Genomic DNA, 25407 nt, shown 5'->3' on the forward strand with positions numbered 1-25407 from the left:
TGATAATAGTATTTTTAAAACTGTATCCAAGTATAGACTAAAACTTCAATTATTTATCAATATATAATCCTGAAAACAAAGCCGAAGAAAAAATACTCAATCTCAACTATGAAAGAAGTCAGTCTCAACTATGAGGACATACCCAAATAATAAGGGAAAGATGCAATAACAATAAAAAAAAAACTCTTAAGTTTTCTTTATTAAAAAAAAAATTCTTTCAAGGAGTACAAGATGATTCAATAAAAAGATATAGTGATGTAATTTTCCACCTAAACAAAGCTAAAAGGAAAAAAATGTGCTCAATTACTTTAAAGAAAATCATCTTAAGGCTTAATCATTAAACCTGAGGAAATATTAAGTACTCTTGTTCCAGTCAGAATGAGACAAAGAAGCCAATTTCTCTACTAATGGATATCACACTAGGCATTGTACTTAACCAGTACAATGGGGGATGGTTGGGGGCTGTTGAAACGGCTCGGCAGGCGGTTCAGAGCACTGGCTGCTCTTCCAGAGGACCCGAGTTTAGTTCCCAGCTCCCACACAGCAGCTCACAAACATCCTTAATTCCAGTTCCAGGGGATCCAATGCCCTCTTCTGCGCTCCTCATGCACTAGGCACATAATACATGGTGCACATACATATATGAAGGCAAAGCATATGCATAAAGTAAAAAAAAAATCTAATTAAAAAAAGAACACATTTGGTTACTTGAAGATGACATGGCTGCCTATCTGCAATTTTAAAAGACTTGACTGGCTATCCAATATTTCTTTTCAATCACTAGGTACACAGAAGAAATTGAACTACAACACAAGTGCTTAAACGGCTTTAATAAAGCAAGGCTTTGTTGTGACTTGAATAAATACAAAACTTCCTGAAACCACAGTCCTGAGGGTCTCAACTATTCCTTTTGTGTCTACTCTTGAACACTATTATTACAAAAAAAAAAAAAAAAAAAAATCTCAAAAATCAAAATGTGGGATTCTGGAATTAATTATTATTCTTCAATAATAAATATGACTTCTTTGGTTCCAATTTTAATATAATAGTGCTAAAGGTGCGAGGCAGAGATAGAAATCCAAAGGCTCAGACCTTAACATCCCTGCCCTCTAAATACTAAATCTAAAGGAACACAGAAGATTCTAAGAAGCCTAGCCTGAAGAATGTTTTGTAAGCACTTTCATAAGCTAAAACACTTGCTGATAAATACATGCCTTAAAGACAGTATTGTGAACTGTGGTTTGCATATCATTGCTGAACCATGAGATTGACAAGTTTAACCAGCATTTCATATAAAATGTGAAATATACAAGAACAAAAGCCAATGACCACATTACAGTGTCTTGAAAAACTCATCAGTGTTTGGTTTTAGCTGATAGTTCTAGAATAAATAAATGACAAACCTCCATGAATAATTAAGGCAATCAGATCACTACATCCCATAAAGTCTTGTAAGAACCCTTTCAAAAGAGAAAACACTTGGAAAAATATCCTTACTAAATAGCTGTCACTTACTAATGGATTCATAAAGCAACAGTCAGCAAACATTTCTATAAAGGGCCAACAGAAATCTTTTCAGCTTGATGGGCTATGTGATCTCTTTAAACCATCCCTCTGCCTCTGGGGCACAAAAGCAGTCAAAGCCAGTGTACAAACTAACCAGTGCAGCAACGCTCCTGTTAAAACCCTAAACACAGGGCCTAGAGACCTGGTCCATACACCAGAGTCTATGAACGAAAGACAGTAAAAAACTGTTTTTAATTCAAAACCACTAAAGCCTTACCAATTTTAATGAATCGACAAGGGAACATCTGTTCATCAATTTTATGTTTCAAGGTAAATGTCTCTTTGTTATAATCATTCTTCAAGCCACTGTTGGGGGTAGGGGAAGAAAAAAAACCTTCATATTATCAAACATGATTTCATAATTTAGTAAACACACTAAAACACTCTAATCTTATACTCAGATGTTAAGCTTTAAGCCAATGCTAATACTGTATATTCAAGACAATATAAACAAATAATTGAACATGAAAACGTAAGTCAAAATGTGCACATCCAAATCAACTGCAATACTGCTGTGTTTTTTAAAACTACACAAAAGCTAATGAAGAATGTGATATATTAACTAGAGAATATGGCTAGCTGTATGGAAATGTGTGACTATCTTTAATATATAATTTAATATGAAAAATATTCAAGTAGTAGGAAAGGAATTAAAAACAATTCAGTCTTATCTAACAAGTTCGACAAGGCCAAATATTAGAATTTGTCAAAGAATTACATTTCTTAATTATCTTTTTATCATTCATGCTGTGGGATGTCTTTCTGTATGCTGTGAATATGTGTGGCTCCCATTGGATAATAAATAAAGCTGTTTTGGCCTATGACAAGAAAGCTTACAGCCATGTGGGAAATCCAAGCAGAGATATAGAAGAAGGATGGAGTCAAGAGAGACACCAGGTGCTGCAGAAGGAGCGACAAGATGCCAGCAGACCAGCAATGTCATGGCCATGTGGCAATATATAGATTAATAGGAATGGGTTAATTTAAGATGAGAGAGTTAGTTAGCCAGAAGCTGAAGCCAAAGGCCATACAGTCTGTAATTAATATAAGACTCTGAGTGATTATTTTATATGCGGCTGTGGGGCAGCAGGACTGGACAGGACACAGGAAAACTTCTGGCTACACATTTACAAATTTCCAAAACCAATGTTGGTCTGCTGATTTAATAGCATCTCCTTTAACTAACTAAATAAACAGTAACCATATCACCTCTCATTTAACCAAGATTGATACAAGTGTTTATAGGAAAACTCCTTACCATCCAACTACCTTACTCCCTAAAATACTTCTAGGACTTAAATCAGAGCACATAACTAGTATTTACTCCAGTGTTTTCTTAACAGGATAACCATGTCACAAATACATTCTAAATCTTTTTTCTTTCCACTGGCTATATGACTTTTCATCATGCTGAGATTTAACTGTTTTAGAACTCCAATTTACTAAGCTCTTTCCAAATGGCAAACACTGTATGCTACATGCTGTCACATTTTGTTTTGTTTTCATTTACTGAACCTTCTCCTTTTCATCTCTAACAGTAAAATCTTAGAATACCATTTTGGATTAGACAATTCACATTTTCAGTTAAGGTTTATGTTTTCCAGTAGCATGGTTTTTGCCCTCCCACCACAAATGGGTGGTTTGCTCTGGAAGTGTTTGGGACTGAACCCAGATATTTTCATTAGAAAGTTATTGAGAGATCAAAATTATGAGTAGCGAAAAAAGAAACCAACATTTGATTTTTTTCATCATTTAACAATTTTAACTAGTACCTGGTAGTTTAAAAAAAAAAAAAAAAAAAAACTTAAGACACAGTGTTAACAAAGACACTAGAAATAAAACCAGAGAAGTGTTCTTTCTTTACTTTCTTGGAAAGGGCACACAGATTCACCTATGAAGAAAATAGACAAAGCCTGCAGGATGCTCCAAAGACAGCCCTTCCATCCCCACAAGCAAACCCACCTAGACAACAGCTCTGTCATATTTTCTTCATTCATTCCACCAAAGACCTTGAATTTCTTCAAATTGCAGACATGGGTTTTCTCATATTTTCCAAATGTAATATTCTGAACTATAGCAGGCCTTTCAAGCTTCAGAATCAAGTACTGAGGGAAAAAGAAAGAAGAAACAACAAAACTATACCCTCTGCTTAAAACATATGACAAACTTTAGATATTGTAAGTTTTGACAGTTAACAGACTCATAAGTTCCATCTTAGGCTGAAAGATGTTTTTATTTTGTTTTATTTTGTCTTAAAGCTAAGGAATAATTATACAACCCCCCTACAATGACTGTTACCATTTTTTACTCAACTGAGGTCACCAACTACATTCTTCTGAATGGTGAAACAGATTGAAAGAAGCCTAAGTGATGTAAATTCTAACCAGTGAATGACACTAAAGACATAACCGGACTAGAAATAACCAAAGAAGCAAGATTAAAATGCAAAAATAGCAACCGCCCACTTCCATGGAATGAAGTTGACAGATCGAAATCTTATTTTATTTATACGATATATATGTATCTTATTATACACTTAAAATTAATCAAAACTTACCAGAATTCATATCTTAGAATAAAATATTTAGATGTAATTTAGAGTAAAACTTGGATGCACTCCACAAAAGGCACACGAGTAAATCCTTAGGGTATTATCTTTGACTGGGGATTCTCAGGTGTAACATCAAGAGTGCATATCATCAAGTTTCACATCAGATACCCAGTTTCCCCAATATCAGTTGTTAAAGAGGCTGTCTTTTCTACAATGACTATTTTTAGCATTTATCAAAACCCAGGTGGCTGTAGCTGCAGGGACTTACATCCAGATGTTCTATTCTGTTCCACCGATCTGTATTTCTGACTGTGCCAGTACTGGGCTTAGTTTTGGATCTGTAACACACCTTGAAATCAGGTATGGTAATACCTCTGCTTGCTTGATTACTTTCTTTCCTTCTTTATTGGGGGTGGGGAGGACAGGATTGATTTGGGTATCTGAAGACTTTTGCGTTTCCAAATAAATTTTAAGATTGCTTTTTATATTTCCATGAAGTATGGTGTTGGCCTTTTGACTGGGATTCCATTCAATCTTGTAGACTACCTTTGTTAAGATAGCCATTTCCACAATTCTTCCAGTCCATGAGCATAGGGGTCTTTTCACCTTCTAGTGTCTTTTTCAATTTCTCTCTTGAATTCTTAAAGTTTTCCACATCTTTCCCATCCTTGATTAGATTTAGTTTAAGATCATGGTATAGACTGTGAACAGGACTGTTTCCTTCATTCTTTTTTCATCGTGTTACTGGTATAAAAGAAGACTACTCATTGTGTAAGCCTGCCACTTTGCTCAAAGTGTTTGTCAGCACTCAAGAGTTTTCTGGTCCAGTCTGTAGGATCTTATGTATAGAACCTGATCATCTTCAAAACTTTCCTATTCGTATGCCTTTTGTTTCTCCTGTCTTACCCTCTAGCTAAGAATTCCAGTACTATATTGACTAAGCAGTGAAAATGGATACCTTTATCTTGTTCTTTAATTTTAGTGGAAATGTTTTGAGTTCTGCCCCATTTAGTATAAAGTTGGCTATAGATCTGTTGTATACAGCCTTCAAACACGGAGATGTGTTCCTTCTATTCTCAGTTCCTCTGGGGTTTTTAATAAAACATTTATGCGTGTTTTGCCTGCATGCATATGTGTGCACTAAAGTGTGCCTGGTGCCAGTGAAAGCCAGAAGAGGGTGATGGACCCCCTAGAACTGGAATTACAGAAGGCTGTGAATTGTGACATGGGTGCTGGGAATTGAGCCCAGATCCTCTGTAAGTGCAGCTAATGCCCTTAACTGTTGAGCTATCTATCTATTCAGCTCTCACTTCAGGATTTTGATCATGAAAAGATGAGATGATCATGTGATTTTTGTCACTGAGTCTATTCATATAACGTATTACATACATTGATTTCTGTATGTTGAACCCTCCCAGCATCGCTGGACTAAAGTCAACCTGATCATCATGATGATCTTTGTTATGTGCACCTATACTCAGTTTGTGAGTACTTTGCTGAAAAATTTTGCAGTTATATGCATTAGGGAGACTGATCTAATTGCGTGTGTTTATATGATTTTGATATCAGAGTAATAATGCCTTTAATAAAGAGTTTGGCAGTGTTTCTTCATTTCCTACTTCATGAAAGAGTTTCATAAGAATTACTTTCAGTTCTTTGGTGGTCTGGTAAAAAGTCACCAGTGAATCCAACTGGGACTGTACTTTTTACTCAGATTTTTTTATTATTATTATTATTACTACTTTAATCTCACTGCTTGTTACAAAAGTGTTTAAATTATTTCATCATAGTTCAATTTTGGTAGGTTATATGAATCCAGAAATCCATCATTCTTTTTAGATTTTCCAATTTAGTAGAAAATACACACACATACACACACACACACACACACACACACACACACACACACACACACACACACGTTGGTTCTGAAATGGGATCTCACTATGTAGACCAGGCTGGTCTTGGACTTAGAGATCTGCCTGCCTCTGCCTCCCACTGAGTACTGGGTTAAAGGCTTATGTTATAACACCCAGTGAGCATATATTTTTAAAGTATTCCTGTCCATTCTCCAATTTTATTAATTTGGGATATCTTTTCTGGTCATTTTGTCTGAGTTTAGATCTTGTTTATCCTTTCAAAAACCAACTCACTGTTTCTGTAATTTTTTTTTTGTACCTTTTTTTGTTTTTTGTTTCTTATTAGTTTCTTCCCTGAACTTTGTTTGTTTGTTTTTTTATTTGTTTAGAGACAGGGTTTCTCTGTGTAGCTTTGGAGCCTGTCTTAGAACTCACTCTGTAGACCAGGCTGGCCTCGAACTCACAGAGATCCACCTGCCTCTGCCTCCCAAGTGCTGGGATTAAAGGTGTGTGCCATCTATGCCCGGCATTTGCCTTTTTTTAGAAGCTTAAAAAAAAGGTGTCAGGTGACCTCCTCTATCGTTTTCCACCTTATTGTTTTGAGGCAAGGTCACAATTAATGTGCACACAGGGCCATCAGTGAGTGCCGAAATCTGAACTCTGGGCTTCAAGCTTGCACAAGTGTTCTTACCTCCTGAGCCATGTGTCCATGTTCTTCCGTTGTTGTTGTTTTTCGAGACAGGGTTTCTCTGTGTAGCTTTGCACCTTTCCTGGAACTCACTCTGTAGCCCAGGCTGGCCTCAAACTCACAGAGATCCGCCTGGCTCTGCCTCCCCAGTGCTAGAATTAAAGGCGTGCACCACTACCACCTGGCTGTGTCCATGTTCTTAAGCATTTCTTTTTATCTACTGATTTTGGGGTGTACTGGCTGGTTTTGCATGTCAACTTGACACAAGCTAGATAGATTTGTTAGAGAGGAAAGAGCTTAGTTGAGGAAATGTCTTGATGAGATCCAGCTAAGACATTTTCTCAATTAGTGATCAATGGGGGAGGGCCCAGCCTATGGTAGGTGGCGTCATCCCTGGGCTGGTGGTCCTGGGTTCTATAGAAAGTGGCCTGAGCAAGCCAGGGGAAGCAAACCAGTAAGCAGCACCCCTCCATGGCCTCTGCTTCTGCCTCCAGGTTCCTGCCCTGCTTGAGTTCTTGTCCTGACTTCCTCCAATGATAAGACTATTACCTAGAAGTGTAAGCCAAATAAACCCTTCCCCCCCCCCCCCCCCCCCCCCCCCCCCCCCCCCCCCCCGCCAACTTGCTTTTTGGTCATGGTGTTTTGTAGCAGCAATAGAAACCCTGACTAAGACAGGGGAGTTAGTTTGTTTTTATTTTTCTACAACTCCAAGATGTAGCATTAAATTAGGAGGTCTTTCTGATTTCTTAATGTAGGCATTAAGAGTTTCAATCTTCTTTCTTAGGACGATTTTCATTCTATCCCATCGACTTTGGTACATTGTGTTTCATTTTCTTTTGATTTTGAAACTGTTTTTATTTCTTTTTGGTAATGTGTTGTTAGACCTCCATATGTTTGTATATGTTCTATAGTCGTTCTAACTGTTGTTTTGTAGTTTTATTCACTGTCATCAGATAGAATACAAGAACATATTTCTATTTTCCCATAATTGTTCAGATTTCTTCGATGTCCTAATAGAAACTTTTAGACAAAGTTCCATGGGCTGCTGAGAAGAATATATATTCTGCAGTTTTAGGAGAGAATGTTCTGTAGATATCTGTTAAGTCCTTTTGATCTATGATATCATAATACAGATGCTTTACTTTACTTTTTGACATGAACTCAAAATTGATAGAGTGGCTGGGCAGTGGTGGCGTACACCTTTAATCCCAGCAGTCAGGAGGCAGAGGGAGGCAGGCAGATCTCTGTGAGTTCAAGGCCAGCCTGGTCTACAAAGCCAGAGCTCACAGAGAAACTCTGTCTCGAAAAACCATAAAAAAAAGTTGATAGTGGCAAAAAAAAAAAAAAGTTGATACCTAGCAAAGTGTGATTTATGAAACTGGGTGCACCCATGTTCAGTGCATATGTCTAAATGTTTAAAACTGTAATGTTTCTTGTTGGATAGATCTCCAACAATAGAAAAGTTTGCAGGTTTTCTCATTTTTTATTAGTTCTTTGAGAATTTTGTACAATGTATTTTTTATCATAGTCACATACCTCTACTTTTCCTAGACCCATCCTCAGCTACCCAAATCGTATCTTCTTTTTAAAAACTTATGCAATAGAAAACGCTGCACATATACTCTAGGATGTGTGGCCTTTACTAGAGGATGGTCCACCTACCGGGGCCACAACCTTAAAGAAAAATGACTGCTCCTCTCCCAGCAGCTCTCAACTGCCAATAGCTCCTTAGTTACAAGTGGGACTCCATGCCCACCTCCATCTCCATGTGGTAACTGGTCTGGCCAGAGCCTAACAGGTCTTTTGAAATCTGTTATAACGGCTGTGAGCTCCTATGTGCAACTTCCCTGCTGTGCCCAGAAACTCTGTTTTCTTTTCGTTACCCACCGCCTCTGGCTCTTAAAATCTTTCTGTCCCCTCTTCCCAAATGATTCCTGAGCCTTGAGAGAAGGGGTGTTCTACAAATGTTCCATTCAGGGCTGAACATTTTTCAATCTCTTACTCTGCACCTTGACCACTGTGGGTCTCTGGGTTTATCACCATTGAGTATAAGAAGCATCTTCTCTGATGAGAGAAGTCATCAGGAGTCAATGTAACACTATGTCCATTTAGCAGAGTAATAGCAAGAGAGTCTCTCCTTGAGTCTATAACCTATCTAGCCAAAGGATAATGATGCCATACCTGTGGAGCAGGCCTTAAACCCAATCAGAAATCCTTCTTTCTAAGGATTACTCTCATGACATTTGGGCCACTACTGTACCAGCAGGCATGTCTTGCTAGGTAGATATCACTGTAGTACAGGAAGAAAGCTTTACCTCTTCAGATTAGGTTAGCTCTTTCTCACTGGTGGCCATTATGCTGGGGTTGTAACTTGGGGGTTGCAAATGGTACTGGTTTTTCATGTTACCTATTGGTTTTGCACTGGAACTTACCCATTAGGAACCTGTTGGTTGTTACTGATGATTTAAGATTACTTTTCATTTTTCAATGTACTATCTGAAGTTTGGGAAAGGACTAGGTGGCAGCATAGTTGAGGTGTCACTTTCCTCTGTTAAAATATTGTTCAAGGTATCCAATCTATGCTCAGTCCTCTTCTGAAGTAACAACCAACTACAACAGCGGACACTCCCCAGGGGTAGACTCCATTTGGCAGCTCTTACATTCCCTTCCTAGTTCTCAGAAAGCTGTCTTAAGCTGGCACTTTCTCTAGGAGTCTCCTTCCTACGTGCTCTGTATCTGAGGACTATTTTGGATCAGTACCAGGGTCTGAATCTTGTTTTGGCTCTGACTCTGACTCTGGATGCAGATCAGTGTCTAGTTCTGCTTTGGTGATATCCAGAAGTCTCTGTAAGTGGGGGCCTAACTTTTGGAATGAGTTTCTGCCATTCCTGCACTGAATGAGTATTTGGTTCAGTGTTCAGTGTTCCCTTGCCTTAGCTGGTCTTGGTTCAGCTAGGAGTATGCAAATTTAGTCATGGAGATAAGTGGTGTCAATTTATGGGTGAAGTACCTGAGGTAACCCCAGTTCCAGGAGATATCATCATACAGTCTCTGAACTCACAGGTGTGTTTCCAAGATTAATCTTAAAGTAATTACTTTGACTCAAATAAGCCAAACAAAGACACACATTATGCTGTTTATATAACATTGTGGCATGTTGGTTCATGTCTGTAATCCTAGCACTTGGGAGACTGAAGCAGTAGTATTAAGTTGAAGACCAACCTGAGCTACATAATGAGTTCCAAACCAACCTAATCTATACACCAGACCCTGTTTCAAAAAAAAGAAAGAAAAGAGGAAGGAAGGAAGGAAGGAAGGAAGGAAGGGGGGGGAGGGAGGAGGAAGGAAGGAAGGAAGGAAGAAGGAAGGAAGGAAGGAAGGAAGGAAGGAAGGAAGGAAGGAAGGAAGGGCAAGAACAGGATAAAATGAAAACTTTAAAAACTAAAAATGCAATGTACAGTGAAAGAACATAGATCAGTCTATGTCTAGAAACAGATGAGGTGGGTGGATTAAAAATGGTACAAGGGAAACTTCTGGAGGTAACAGATATGTTTATATCTTAAATATATCTTAAGTATACACTTATACTTAAGGGTGTACAATAAAGCTTACTAAAATGTACACTAAAAATACACCCAAAATACATAATAACAGTAACTATTAAAAGATGAAAAAAAAGACAATGCTAAGAAAATGAATTGGCAAGTGACAGATAAAAAGAAACCTGAAAAAGGATTCATGTACAAGATATATAAACAACCTCCAGAGCTCAATGCTCAAAGAGAAAACAATATTCTTTTTTTTTAAATGGGTAAAATAATTCATTAAAAAACTAAACAGGGCCGGGGAGGTGTGACTCAGTGTTAGAAGACTTGCCTAGCATATGTGAGGCCCTGGAGTCAATCCCTAGGACCCTCCCTGATCTCCCCCAAAAAATCCTAAATAAACAGCTAATAAGTGAATGGAGGGAAATTAACATCACCACGAATTATAAATTAAAAATACTTCATACCAACAACAATTACTAAGCTTAAATGTGTGTCAGCACACTGTATGAGTCTGTAAAGCAACAACTTTAATAATTTTACATAAAATATCCCTGACTTAGAACTACTTAGTTATATATTTAAATATTTGTTCAAAATAAATGAAAACATGAATTATCCTTTAATCTTAGGAATATTATGTAAGATTTATTCATAATTACTCAAAACTGAAAAAAACCCACATGTACATAAAAAGGAGAATAAACAAATTGTTGTACACACACATGATAAAACAGCATCATCTAATATAAAGGGACGCTAAAGCACACGACAACACAGATAACTAGTAAAAGTTTTCCAAGCAGAAAAACCACGTACTAAGGTCCATCTAAGAGCACACGCATTCGTGCTCACGCTTGCTCTGAGTCCACTCACAGACATTTCAGGACTGGTGAGACTAAGCAATGGCAAAGATCCTACTAGTGCTTCCCTCTGGGTGGATGGTGGGACAATTAGAGATTCTCTGATAAAAAGGCAGAATGGAGCTAACTAAAGTCATGGAAATATTTTATAGGTTGACAGGGTTATAAATTATATTGGCATATGCATTGCTCAAACTGGGTATGCTATACACTAAGGCCTACGCATTTTACTAGTTGCAAATTATAGCCATTAAAACTGTATTATAGTCAAGGCAGAGTGGCGCACACTCAGGACTCTGAACAACAGGTGAATTGCAAATTTCAGACCAGGCTGGGCTACTTAATTGTGAGGCCAGCCTGGACTACATGATGAAAACCTTGTCTCAAAAAACACAAAGGAAAGAAATATATACATAGAATGACATTACACAATATACACAATGGCCCTTTCACAAACTTACATCTCCTTCCTTCCTTGGCAAATGCTATTATAGTCATGTCATGGTTCATCAAACTGAAGAAGAATCTGAGTTTGTGGAAAAAGCTAAAACATTCCCCACTATACATCTCCATCCCAGCAGCAGTGTGTAATCACTATGGTTTTTTGATCAGAAGAGGTTATATAAGAGAGGGGGGAGAGGAAGGAGAGAAGGAGGGAGGACGAGAGGGAGGGTGGGGAGAGGGGGAGAGAGAGAGAAAAAGAAAGAAGAAGAAAAAAAGCTAGCTGTTTGTTAATCTACTTCAGTTACCTTCAGGCCTCCAAAGTAAATAGCAATATTCAATAATCATACATTTCCTTAAAACTACTTTGAAAGGAACATAAAACTGCAGTAGAAATGTTATGAAGTAATCTTAAAGCAATTAAGACACCTGTAACTGCATCTACATTTTAAACAGCCCCAGAGTATTCATAAGTCCTCTCAAAAAAACATATTTTCTATGGAAGCATTAACAAAAACTATAAAAATGTATTTGATTTGATTTGAAAAAAAAAAAAGTAAAATACTATCCTAAAGCATTGATAGGCTTTCATTCATGCTATACTTAATCTTTATAGATGATTCAGAATCAACTTGAAGTTTATCTTTAATGGAAAGACTGGTCAAATGGATTTGTTATTATGATTATCATTTATAGACGTTTCAGTTGCTTCTTTCACAAGTCAACTAGATTATGTCTTAAAATTTCCTGTTCCTTGCAAGTATCTTTTCATTATCTAAATATGATTGGCTGTAATTTCAGGGTCATTTAGTACTTTGAATTCCACATCTAAAGTTTTTGCAGGTTTCTACTACTTTTTACTTACAGGTACTGGATTTCTGGTTCTTGCCGAGTGCATACCACTCACTTTCCTTCAGTAGATTTGTGGAGACTACCTGAGGCCTAGGCATTAAGAGAACCAGCTCCAGAGACCCCATGTCTCCCTAAAGCACTGGCCATACATTGTCACTTGTAACCACACTCTCTAACTTCTGGAGGTTCTGGAAATTTAGTCATGCCAAATATGAACAAGACCACCACTCCACCATGAGCTCTCACAGATGGGATTTCTTCATCTTGTCCTGTGCAGTAGTTCTGCAGCTTCTCCTACTGTCCCCAGAGCCAAGGATTTCTTCTGTCTCATGCTTATCCTCAGTCTGAGTTGTGTTAGGGTCCTAGCTTTCATAAACCTTAAGCACACATGCAGTCAATAACAAGCTTTATAGCCAACAATCATGAAGAGCACAAAACTTCTCGCTATTTATCTATACACCAAAATTGTGCCTATTCTATCCAATAAATAAAACTACATTGTTCATGTCCTTTGAGATTGGCCATAAGGAATTTCAGATTTGGGACATAATTACAACTAAGACAAATTGATTACATGTTATTAATTTCAAAATTAAATTAATCTTAATAATTACAAAAGATATAGGTTACTTCTATCCTACAGACTCAATAGATGGAATGTTAACTGAATCAGGGTTTTTTTAATTCATCAAGAACAGAGAAAATATTTCACAGCTCTACTACCAATACCTAACTTGATAACTCTTGAGTACTTACTAAATAAATTTTTAATGAATGAGAAAGAAATATATTAAAAATATTAAATGCTACTACCTTTAAAATATAGTTGAATGGGAACTTCATGGTAAAATTTATTATCATAATTTCAGTAATAATGTCAAAGTAAAAAAAAATACAATCTTTGGTCTAAGAACATAATATAGTGGTACAGTGTTTCAAATGACCCAAATAGGTACAGCAACAAAACTAAGCTCCCATGAATTCTACTACATTAAGTTTACCCACCTACTTTATCACACCTTCAAGGATATAGGCACTATAAATGTACCTATTACACCCGAAGCATTATACACTGAAAGTGTATAATGAAATAATGATCCTTTTTAACGATAGCACTACTTAGCAAGGAAAAAAAGCATGGCTCATGGCCATAACACCTTCTAAGTATGCGATTTTAACACAGCAAACTCAGCCAGTGAGATGGCTGAGAAGGTCAAGGTGTTTGCAAAAGCCATGTGATAGAAGGAGAGAACGGACTCCCATTAATTCCTCCTCACATCTCCACATGCACATATGCACTCACATTCAACACACGCATACATAAATAAATAAATGAGAAATGGAAGTTTTAAAAGATTACAAGGATAATAATGTAATGAACTATGCTGACTTTTCTCAAAGGCCCCTCAGTCAAAGTTCAACTTACTAACATTTCCTTAAACATCTGCAGAATGATTTGAATGTAACATAACTTTGGCTCAGATTAAAACAAATACAAGCACTCTAGTCAGTTCTCTAACATTTTCCTCATAAGATTTTTTTTAAAAGAACAAAACAAAAACAGCTTAATTCTGTACCCTTAATAATATATAAAAATAAATCAGAATTTAAATTTTCAAAAGTGTCTCATCAAATCCCACATGGTTTAACCTATAAAATAAAAATTAACAGACCAAAAAGAAAATGTAGCTCATCATCACGAAGACAAAATCAACAAACTCTGAATGGGTTCTAGCAGATAACTGATACTAAGTGAGCAAGTGCCCTTCTAGTCTGACTTTTAAGCAGTCTCAGGTGCTGCATGTAATCTTACCTGGGGAGGATAGTTGCTCTCGGAAGACCATCTGGAAGATTGATCATTTGGTTTATCCACTAAAATGTTCCTGGAATAAAGAAAAAAAACAAAGAAGTGAGTGATGAAAATAGTAAGTGAAAATCAATGGGCAAAAACAGGAAGAATCCACCATTATAAAACTACTGAAACTAACACAGTTATACAATGTTTGCAGTTTGAAAGAGCACAGCATATAAACCATAAAAAGAAATACAGAGGGGCTAGAGAGATGGCTCGGCTTAGGTTAAGAGCACTGGCTGCTCTTCCAGAGGTCTTGAAGTCAATTCCCAGCAACTGCATGGTGGTTCACAACCATCTATAGTGGGGATCTGATGCCCTCTTCTGGCACAAAACTGATGGAGCACTCATATATGTTTTTAATTTAAAAAAAAAAAAAAAAAGGTAGTACAGAAAGAATACTGGGCCAAGAAAGAGTCAACCTAGAAGTATAAAAGAGGCTGGAAAAGAATAGAAACAAAATAAAGGCTGTAGCATGAGGCTATAACAAGAAGTATAAAATAATACCCAGAGTCCATACCACTAAAAATAACCCTAATACAACCACAAGAAAAACATCTCACAAACCCAAACTGAGAAACTGAATAAAATACATGACTAGCATTCTTCCAAACACTAAGTGAAAAATAAACAAGGATGGAGAGATGGTTCGGTGATTGAAAGAACTTGTTCTTGCAGAGGACCAGTGTTCAATTGTCAGCATCCACATGGAGGCTCACAACCATCCATGACCCCAGCTCAGGGGATCTCACATGCTCTTCTGACCTCCACAGGCACTAGACATACATGTAGTACACAGACATACATGTGAACAAAACACAACACACATAAAATAAATAAATCTTTAAAAGTTTAGAAAGCAACAAACAAATAAAAAACACCAACAAAAAAGGAAGACTGGAGACACTGTCACTTATCAGGAAGAGAAAGGAAACAAGGCAACTAAATGTAATGCTGCTTCTTGGATGAGACCCTGGATGAGTAAGAAACGCTTCTGGGGAAAGGAGTGAGATCTAAATACAATGTAAAGTTTAGTTAGTAGTAACATACCAATGTTTGTATCTTTGTTGGGACAAATTTATCATGGAAATAATAAATGTTAGCAGTAGGAGAAACTGCTTAAGGGAAATAATCTTTGCAGCTTTTCTGCAGTCTGTAATTATTCTAAAAATAAAAAGTATATTTTTAGAATATTAGCTGTATACCTAGCAGAGGAAAGCGCTTAATAAATGAGCAAATGAATTATATATTTGTACTACCACAAATAATAGATTTATTATAACAAGTGAATAACTTAAAAAAAAAAAAAAAAACCAGGGTTTTTTTTGAAACAGGGTTTCTCTGTGTAGCATTGGAGACTTTCCTGGAACTCACTCTGTAGCCGAAGCTGGCCTCGAACTCAGAGAGATTCGCCTGCCTCTGCCTCCCGAGTGCTGGGATTAAAGGCGTACGCCACCACCACCCGGCTTAAAAAAAGACTTATTTTTATCTGATATGTCTGGGTGTTTGCGTGCATGTATGTATGCACACCATGTGTGTATCTGGTGCTCACAGAGGGCAGAAAAGAACATCCAAGCCACAGAACTAGAGTTACAGATGGTTGTTAGCTACCATATGGGTGCTGAGAACTGAACCCAGGTCCACTACAAAAGAAACAAGTGTTCTTTAACCACGGATCCATTTCACCAGTCCCATGAGAACTACCTTCATATACATATTCTATGAATGTAAAAAAGAATTCAAACTAAATTAAGAGGCAATCAATTAGAACAGATACAGAAAACATAAAATACAAAAGGTAAATAAAAATCTAAATATTTAAATTACTTAAATATAAATAATCACATAAAAACAGGCAAAAACCCAAACACATAAAATCAGTATTAACCAAATACTGAGGATTCAAAGGCATGCATCTGTCCTTAAAATCTGAGGCCACATCATCAAAAACATATATTTCTGAATTAAAACATCAACTAAAGCTTTGCAAAATGATACTCTGTTTTGCAGTAGCTATGCAAATTAATAGAACTTTTCATGACACAATTCTAGCACACTCTATATCAAAAACAATTCAAACATGTTAGCTATAAAATGAAAACGACAAGAACTGCAGCCATGGTGCTATGGTATCTAAGTCTTCTGACTGCTTTCTAATGTAAACTATCTTCTTTAAAAGTATTGATTTAGAAACTGAACACAGAAAAATGGATTGGCCCAAATATATACATCTAAATAAGGATTTAAATCCACGGAGTCTGACTACACAGGGTATTTAATCACATACTACAAATTCAAAGAATTATTCCACTTCTCGGAACTTAACCTACAAAACAATCTAGAAGGTATTAATTAATCATCCACGTGCATCATAGCACAATTTAATAGCAATTTGTAAGAAGCCTAACAACCAAGATTAGGAAAATATGACATGTTTATGTTATGCAACACGGAGTAACCATTATATACACAAAAACCTAATTTTAATTAATCATTGGAGATTGTTCACTACATGGCAGTAAGTAAAGGGCAAACACTGTTTATACATCTAAGAAATCAAGAAATAACTGCAGTCACATATGGAGCTTTCACATCCTTCATTCAGGTTACCATGCATAATTTCATCCTATACAACAGCACACAGAAAACAAGTTCACCTCAAAGAAGAAGAAAACAGTAGATACCAGGGCTTATGAGAACTGTGGAGAAATGAAGGATTCAGAGAGCATGGTTAACAGGTACAGGGATGTACTTTGTTAGGAAGAATACCACCTAACGTTCAAAACAGCAGGGTAGGACAACTACTGATTACAACACTTACTATTAAAAATCACTAGAATTGCCGGGCGGTGGTGGCGCACGCCTTTAATCCCAGCACTCGGGAGGCGGAGCCAGGCGGATCTCTGTGAGTTCGAGGCCAGCCTGGGCTACCAAGTGAGTTCCAGGAAAGGCGCAAAGCTACACAGAGAAACCCTGTCTCGAAAAACCAAAAAAAAAAAAAAAAAAAAAATCACTAGAATTTTGGATGTTGCCACCAACAAGAAATGATAGACGTCTGAGGTGGCAGGCATGGCAAGTCCTATGATTTAAGCATTGCACGCTGTACACCTGTACTGAAATACATTACATCCCACAAATACGTACAGTAACGGTTGTCTGGTTCGTTTTGAAACAGAAAACTTCTCTATAGCCTAGGTTGAGCTTGAATTCCTAGGAATTCTTCAACATAAGCCTTCCAAGTCCTAGGATCACAAACCATGAGCCACTATCCCCCCAAAATACATTTTCCACACATGGAGTAAAATAAACCATACTCACAAAGACAGACATGCACGTACGTTTTCTCTCATATGTAGAACTTAGAATTGGAAAAGGGCTGAAAGTAGAAGAGGGTAATTTGGTGAGGAGGAAAGGGGGGTGACTGATCAAAGCACACTACACACATCTGAAAGCCAGTGAGCTGGAATTTGAAATAAAAAGTAGCATGGAAATCAAGGAATAAAGATGCTGAATTTCTTTTATAAACAGTTATACACCACCAATGGGTAGAGCTTCCATTACCAATGAACATTTTAAGGTAATTAATGCCATAACAAAAGAAAAACGGGGCCGGGCGTTGGTGGCGCACGCCTTTAATCCCAGCACTCGGGAGGCAGAGCCAGGCGGATCTCTGTGAGTTCGAGGCCAGTCTGGGCTACCAAGTGAGCTCCAGGAAAGGCGCAAAGCTACACAGAGAAACCCTGTCTCAAAAAACCAAAAAGAAAAAAAAAAAAAAAAAAAAGAAAAATGGGTATCTGTGGACAATGAGATCACAATCTATTGTTTTCTGAGATGGGGTTTCTCTGTGTAGCTTTGGAGCCTGTCCTGGGACTCACTCTGTAGTCCAGGCTGGCCTCGAACTCAGAGATCTGCCTGCCTTTGCCTCCTGAGTGCAGGGATTAAAGGTGTGCACCACCAATGCCCAGCTTTACAATCTGTTTTTAATAGCATAAGTTAATTGAAACAAAGGTATACAATAAAATACTTTAACTCATAATGCAAACTAAGGCCCAAACCTTGTCAATTTTTAATATTTCCAGCTATCAAAAGTAGAGCCCACAGCTTTAACCTAAATCAAATACTTGCTGCTGCAGAAGTTTAGACTCACTTCCAAATACTTGGCAATTAAGGTGGTAGCATATGCCAGAATTGTTTATTCCACAAATATACACCGAGTCCTGCCTTGGGCAAGACAGTGTACTAGGTTCCAAGTATACAGCAGTACATAAGATGGACAGCTCTTCACTTCTCATTCAGATGATAACACAATAAACAAGTAGAGATATAAAGAAGATAATCATACACTGTTACAAACTGTCGTGGAATAACACTGTGAAGATGTGTCCTCAAGCCAGGCACCTTCTAATTGGTTTACTAAAAAGCGAATGGCCAATAGCGAGGCAGGAGGTATAGGCAGGAGAGCCAGACAGAAAGAGCTCTGGGAGGACTGGCGAAGTTCCCAGCACCAGAGAGAGAACAGGCAAGAAAAGAGGTAAAACCATGCGTCACATGGCAACACACAGGTGACGGAGATGGGCTAATTTAAGTTCTAAGAGCTAGTCAGGAACAAGCCTAAGCTATTGGCTGGGCCTTCACAATTACTAATAAGTCTCTGTGTTTATTTGGGAGCAAGCTGGAGGGACAGAAACATCTGCCTACAGTAAGTGCTAAAAAAAATAAATAAATAAGAGTTCTCAAATGGGGTCTAAAACTTACACATACATATACACACACACCTATGGAAAAATACTAATTACATTAATTAAAAAGAAGCCACTTACATAAAAACAAAGAAAGGTCTATCCTTCACAAAGAAATGAAGAAGTTCAAATCCTGGCAACAGCAGACAATCTGAGAACTGGATAAAGTCAGATAATGTCCTTCACAGGCTCCAAGATATAGATAAACACAGGAAATTTCCAAGGGAACTGGACCACATTCACGTGCTGATCCTGGATTTCTAATAGTCTCTAACTCTGAGAAAGACAAAGACATACCCAGAAAAGGACCGTGCAGAGAACAGGAAAAACAAAACAACCTATGAAAGCAAAAATAACGAGAACTCAGTAGGCCGAGATCCAGGTGACACAGCCTTGAATCACCGTAACTGTAAATACTAACAGAGTCCTCTGCAGAACACAAAGACATAAGACAAAAGAAGGGAAGGGTTTGGAAGAAATGCTGTACTGTTCATGTCCAAACAGTAACAGTTGGTAAAAATACTTTGTAACTTAGAGGTAGGCCTTGAATCCCAAAGCTCAAAATGACACTTGCCCATCCCTTCCTCCGACAGTTTTTCCTTCTCTACCAGGGAAAAACGAGAATGAAATAAAAACCTACCAAAACACTGGAAGAAAAATAGTAATCTAACATATAATAAAATCTTCCAGAGCAATCAAGTAAAATGAAGATATAAAATGTTCCTGGGTATTTTGAAAAGACTTAAAGGAAACTAAGAAAACGGCAGCAAACCTGGGGCTGGCACCGTCCAGACAGGCTACTCTCAAGAGGGCCTGGGCCACAGAGCAGCTCACAACCATCGCTAAGGCCAGCCCTCTTCTGGTCTCCACAGGCACAACACAAAAGCGGTGCACCAACATACATGCAGTCAAAACACCCATATACACAAAATAAACATAGATTTAAAAAAGAAGTCAAAATTGGAACATCTCAGAAAAGTATGGCCAGATAATAGGAACAGCCAGTAAGAATCACAAATGGGGAAGAAAACTTGTCTTTTGGGTTTGTTTTTAGAAAGGAAAAAAAAAAAAAAAACAAACAAAAACCCCCAAAACTAAATTATAAAAATGTCTCCCCGAAAGTATCCCCCTCAAAAAAAGTCCAGAAATGCCAGGCGGTGGTAGTGCATGCCTTTTATTCCAGCAGTTGGAAGGCCTAGGCATGCAGATCTCTGCAAGTTCAAGGATAGCCTGGTTGACAAAGCAAGTTCCAGAACTCTTACATAGAGAAACCCTGTCTTGAAAAAAACAAACAAACAAAAGAGAAAAACAGGTCAGAAAGTAAATGGAAATAATCACATACATACAAAGCAGGCAAAGGAGTAAATAGTCCAAGTCACGCTTCAAGCGAATCTTCCTAAATTAAACTTGAATCCATAGTACAAGAACACACAGCATGCTAGGGAAACGTACCACGAAGGTGCCACACAGGCTACTGGTTGGTTGGTTTGTTTGAGAGGGCGTCTATGTAGCCCTGGCTGGCCTGGAATTCTCTATGTAGACCAGGCTAACAAGGAATCAGATACCCACCTGCCCCTAGGAATAGAGGAGTACTCGAACTGTGCCCTCCTTGGCTTTGTTGTTGTTTGTTTTAATGTCTTTAGCATGCAGGTAAAAATATCAAGACATTTATAAGAAAAATACATCACAAGGCTTTATGACAACTTTATTTTAGACCCAAATATAATAAATCAGAAAAATTTAAGACACACAAAAAATAAGCTTAGGGATTCATAGTCAAACTGTCTTTCTACTTTTAAAGATATATTTAAAACATATATTTATGTTGTTATATTTATATTTTAAATATAAAGATATATTTAACAATATATTTTTGTCCTGAAAACCCACTAAAGAACAAACTATGCATATCCCGAAACAACTTGAAAACTAAAACGAATTAGAGAACTAAACCAACTATGAGGATCTGACATAACAATACAAGTGTGCACTGCATAGATGTAGACAGGATTCCAGCCTGGTGACACAGGCCTTTATCCTAGCACTTGGGAGGCAGAGAGAGGCCAATCTCTGTGAATTCTAGGCCAGCCTGATCTACATGAGTTCCAGGACAGCCAGAACTACATTGAGAGAGACTCTGCCTCAAAACAAACAAATGTAGGCAGTATAGTTCTAACTAAAAAAAAATGGGGGGGGGGTTAGAGGTGGAAAGGAAAGGGTGGATGTTATTCTTGTTGAGTACCTCAAATATTAGCTGGAAGTTAAGTTGGTCACTTAAAATTAGATTTCAGGAGGAAAGATACTGTACAGAGGTTCTTAGTTAACTCCTTGGGATGACCTGTTACAGAAAAGCAAAAACCTGTAAGCCCAACACTTAAGAGGCCAACACAAGATTACAAACTTAGGGCTAGCCTGGGCTGCACAAGGAGATCATGACTGGGAGGAGAGGAGAGGGAAGAAGAGAGGAAAATAGGGCAGTGGAGAGGAGGAAGAGTCCTAAAAAATCTTTTTACAGTTTGAATAGACAACATATTAGAACCAGACTGAGGTAATACAGATTTTAGAATTATCAGATAAGAAACATTTTTAAATTAACTATTATTATAGTTATTTAAGAGTTCTAAAGGAATAAGTAAATACTAAACAGGTGGGTAACATTAAAGAATCTGAGCTTGAAATTCTTCTAACAGAAAAGCCCCAGACTGAAAAGGCGTGAAGGCGTCCAAAGGCGGTAAGAATGCAAAGGGCTACGGCATACACATAGCTGCAATCAAAGAGAGGAGCAGTAGAAATATTTAGGGCAATACAGTGACCGAGCAATTTCGGAAGTCAGTAACAGACATCAACCCACAAATCCATGAAGAGGAGACAAAACCAAAAGAGACGGGGGAAAAGGAAAAAAGAAAAAGACAAGAAAAAAACTGGAAAGAAAAAGAATCTACATCTGGGCTATAATTGGTTAGGTTTCTCTAATGCTGTGATACATATCATAACCAAAAACAAATGGGGGGTGAGGGGGGACACAGTGATGACAGAGTTCATCTTTAAGGAAAGTCAGATCAAGAACTCAAGCAGGAACAGAGGCAAGAACCACAGTGGAAATGCACAGACTGGCTTGTTCTCCACAGCTTGCAAAGCTACTTTGCTTTTTCATACAACCCAGGATCACTTGCCTGCAGTGAGAATCAATCATTAATCAAGAACATGTCCATAGGCCAACCTGATGGGAGCAAATTCTCAATTGGGGTTCCCTCTTCTCAGGGGAGTGAGACTAGGTTTGTGCCAAGTTGATAAAAAGTAGTACATATGCACATCATAATCAAATAGCAGAAAACCCAAAAAACAGAGAAGTCATGGGGGGGAAAGTCACAGAGTTGGGAGAACTCATCTACAGAGAAACAAAGATAAGAGCTACTACACTTCTCATCAAGAAATCTACAGGTAAGGAAAGGAACTATTTCAAGTGTTAAAGCGGGGAGGGAAAAAAGGACCAATCTTGATATGTGATTTCAAAGTAGAGTGAATGCTCAGAGTTAAAGGTTTAGTGGTGATGGTCATTGTGGACAGATGGAAGGAAGAAACGGGGTTAACCAAACTAAGGATGTATTAAATATCCTCCACTACTGTAAGCCCTTAAAAAACTGTAAAGGGATTTGGACACAGGTTCCCTGCATGGGTGGGTAATCTTTCCCCAGAAGACAGGTTATTAGATGAAAATCTTAGTGCCAGGAGTGGACTACTTCCTTATGAGTTATTCATCAAGAAGGCACCCCCTCCACCAAAACAATTCAGGCTATTGCCACTGCTCTTGATTACCCACAAGAACTAGATTTTAAATATCCTACTGCTGAAGACACAATACATTTTCATTATAGGACAAACAGAAATCAAACTGGAATTGACCTGAACACTTCCTCCCAGATGGCTAATTTTCATAATGTTGGAAGGTGCCATGCAGGCAGGTGGGAGAGTCAAATCATCAATGGTATTACCCAACAGTGAATATACCGGATGTTACAGTAAGAAGTGCCCACCAATGCAATAGTGGCATGAAGATTATGGGGGTAACCAATCATGTTTTGGTTGGAACTAAGGCCTGCTCCGTAGAAGGGAATCCATGCCTGGCACTATAAACCTGGTCAAAAGTCCATGATTCTGGAGGTCACAGGCCCTGGGAGCAGCCCATTACTGTTGTTCTACTAACTGGATATGTAGTCAAACTGCCTTCTAGATATTTGTTTATGCCCACAGATGAGTGCTACTCTCAACCCTGACGAGAGAAGCTGCTTCTACAGTTGAGGAGCAATTAATGCAAAGACTCATAACTAGGTCAAAGTGCTCAGAAAAGGTGACTGTTAAGTACTCAACCCTAACTAGGACATCTATATCAACACTGTTCTCCCAAGGTCCAGCAAGACAGTTAAGAAAAGGTAGAAAGAATGTACAAATTGAAGGATGGAGTAAAGAGCTGTGAAATGCAGTCTTCTGGGCATGACATGCCAACAGCACTCATCAACTCCCTGCAGTTATGACCAAATGCACAAGATCAAGCCAACAAGATCCGTCTGTATTCTAACAGGTAGCAATAACCAGACTCAGTGGGTACTTTAAAAAAAGGAGAGAGCATGAAGATAGGAAGGAACATATTGGGAGCATGTTGGCATGCTGAATGGTTGTGGTGGGTAAAGTCACTGTATACATGTATGAAATTGTCAAAGAAAAAATAAAAGATTTTTTTTTAATTTTGAAAAACTTACAGAGATGAGTGGTCATAAAAACAGACTCCTGACTGTATTGATCTCATTATACATTCTGAATATCAAGACTGAGTTCATTTAGAAAGGATAGAGTGTCCTTTTGTTACCAGCCTTCTATCTCTACCCTTCTGCCATGAGATGTTTCAGAGAGTCGAAGACTTTTGTACCAGGTGTTGGCTCCTGAATCTTGGATGGCTCAGCTTCTAGAACTGTAATCCAATAAATTTCTGTTTATTACAAACCACCCAACCTGTGGCACTCTGATACAGTCATATAAGAGAGGAACAAAATGTATTCTGAAAATCAGTATCTATACCACTGATAAGCAGTATAATATTATTTAAAGTTGGAGTCAGAGTAGTCATAAACATATTTTACAAACTCTAGGATAAGCACTGTGATGGTCTGAAGGAGAAATGCCCCCAGTCTCAGGCATGTCAACACCTAGTTCAGCTGCTGGCACTGTTGGGAAGGTTGAGGTGGTGCCGCCTTGCTGGAGGAAGCATGTCACTGGAGGAGGGTTTGGAGAGTACAAAGGCGTGCCTGCCTCCAGTTGTTCTCTCTGCTTCGTGATTACAGTTCAAGTGTGAGCTTTCAGCTTCCTGTTCCTGCCACCTGCTTCTGAGCTGTCCCAGCCATTGTAGGGACTAACCCTCTAGAACTGTAAGTCAAAATATGCTCTTCTATCAACACAAGCACTAAAAATATGCAAAAGGAATGTAATTAATACATAAAAGAAAGGAAAAGTCACATTGGAAGCTAATTTCAAATCAGAGACAGAAGAAAAGATGCAAGAAACACGTGTATGAATAGAAACCAGTTGCAAATATGGCAGATATGAACCTAATTGTATCAATAATCACTTTATATGTGAAAAGTTTAAATAAACCAATTAAAAGAGAATGCTGGAATGGCTGAGAAAAAAAAAAACAACTGCTCAAATACAGTATCTACGAAAAACCCACATAAATATCAAGAACATGGGTGAATATAAAGACACAGATGAAGGTGCATCATGTTTTAAACAGAAGGTGAAACAGTCATATCCATATCAGGTTTACTAAGTAGAGGGAAATCATCAGGGGTAGAGGGGCATTAATGAAAATGTGTCAATTCTTTAAGAAGACAGAACAATCCTTAATGTGACTGCACCAAACCAAAAAACAAAGTGTCAAAATACTTAAGGGGAAAAATGTCAGCATTGCAGAAAGCACTATTAAAATTGGAGAAATCGACCTCCCTCTTTCTGAGGTTGACAGATTCAGCAGGCAGAACTTCAGAACAGCACTGAACTGATAAGCACCATCCATCACCTGGATCTAACTGACACCGATAGAACACCTACCTCACCACCACCTAGCGTATTCCCCTGTGCTCACACAAGAACACTCACTAAGACAGAAAAATACACTTTAGTAACAAAAGAACAGAAACTTGTACACAGCATGCTCATAGACCCCCGTGGAATTAATTATAATCATTCATAGAAGATAGCTGGAAAATCTTAAATATTTAAGATTAAACAACACAGTTCCAAATAATACACAAATCAAAGAAGCCTCACAATAAACACAGAAATATTTTGAAATAGATAAAAAAAATTTTAAAAAATCTTGTAAGTGTTAAATACACATTAGAAAATCAGAAAAAATTTAAAATGAATCACCTAAGCTTCCACCCTAAGAAGCTAGGAG

The 25407-nt window shown here is 37.8% G+C and overlaps 1 protein-coding gene across 1 annotated transcript in view; it reads right to left on the reverse strand.

Moving 5' to 3' along the window:
- Mkln1 (muskelin 1) overlaps positions 1–25407 on the reverse strand; it is a 136310-nt gene that overhangs the window by 89213 nt on the left and 21690 nt on the right. The window contains 3 exon segments of the mRNA XM_028866160.2: positions 1784–1872; positions 3529–3671; positions 14179–14248. Coding sequence (XP_028721993.1) covers positions 1784–1872; positions 3529–3671; positions 14179–14248 — 302 coding nt within the window.

This window comes from Peromyscus leucopus, chromosome 3 (assembly GCF_004664715.2).
Source record: "Peromyscus leucopus breed LL Stock chromosome 3, UCI_PerLeu_2.1, whole genome shotgun sequence".
Lineage (NCBI taxonomy): Eukaryota > Metazoa > Chordata > Mammalia > Rodentia > Cricetidae > Peromyscus > Peromyscus leucopus.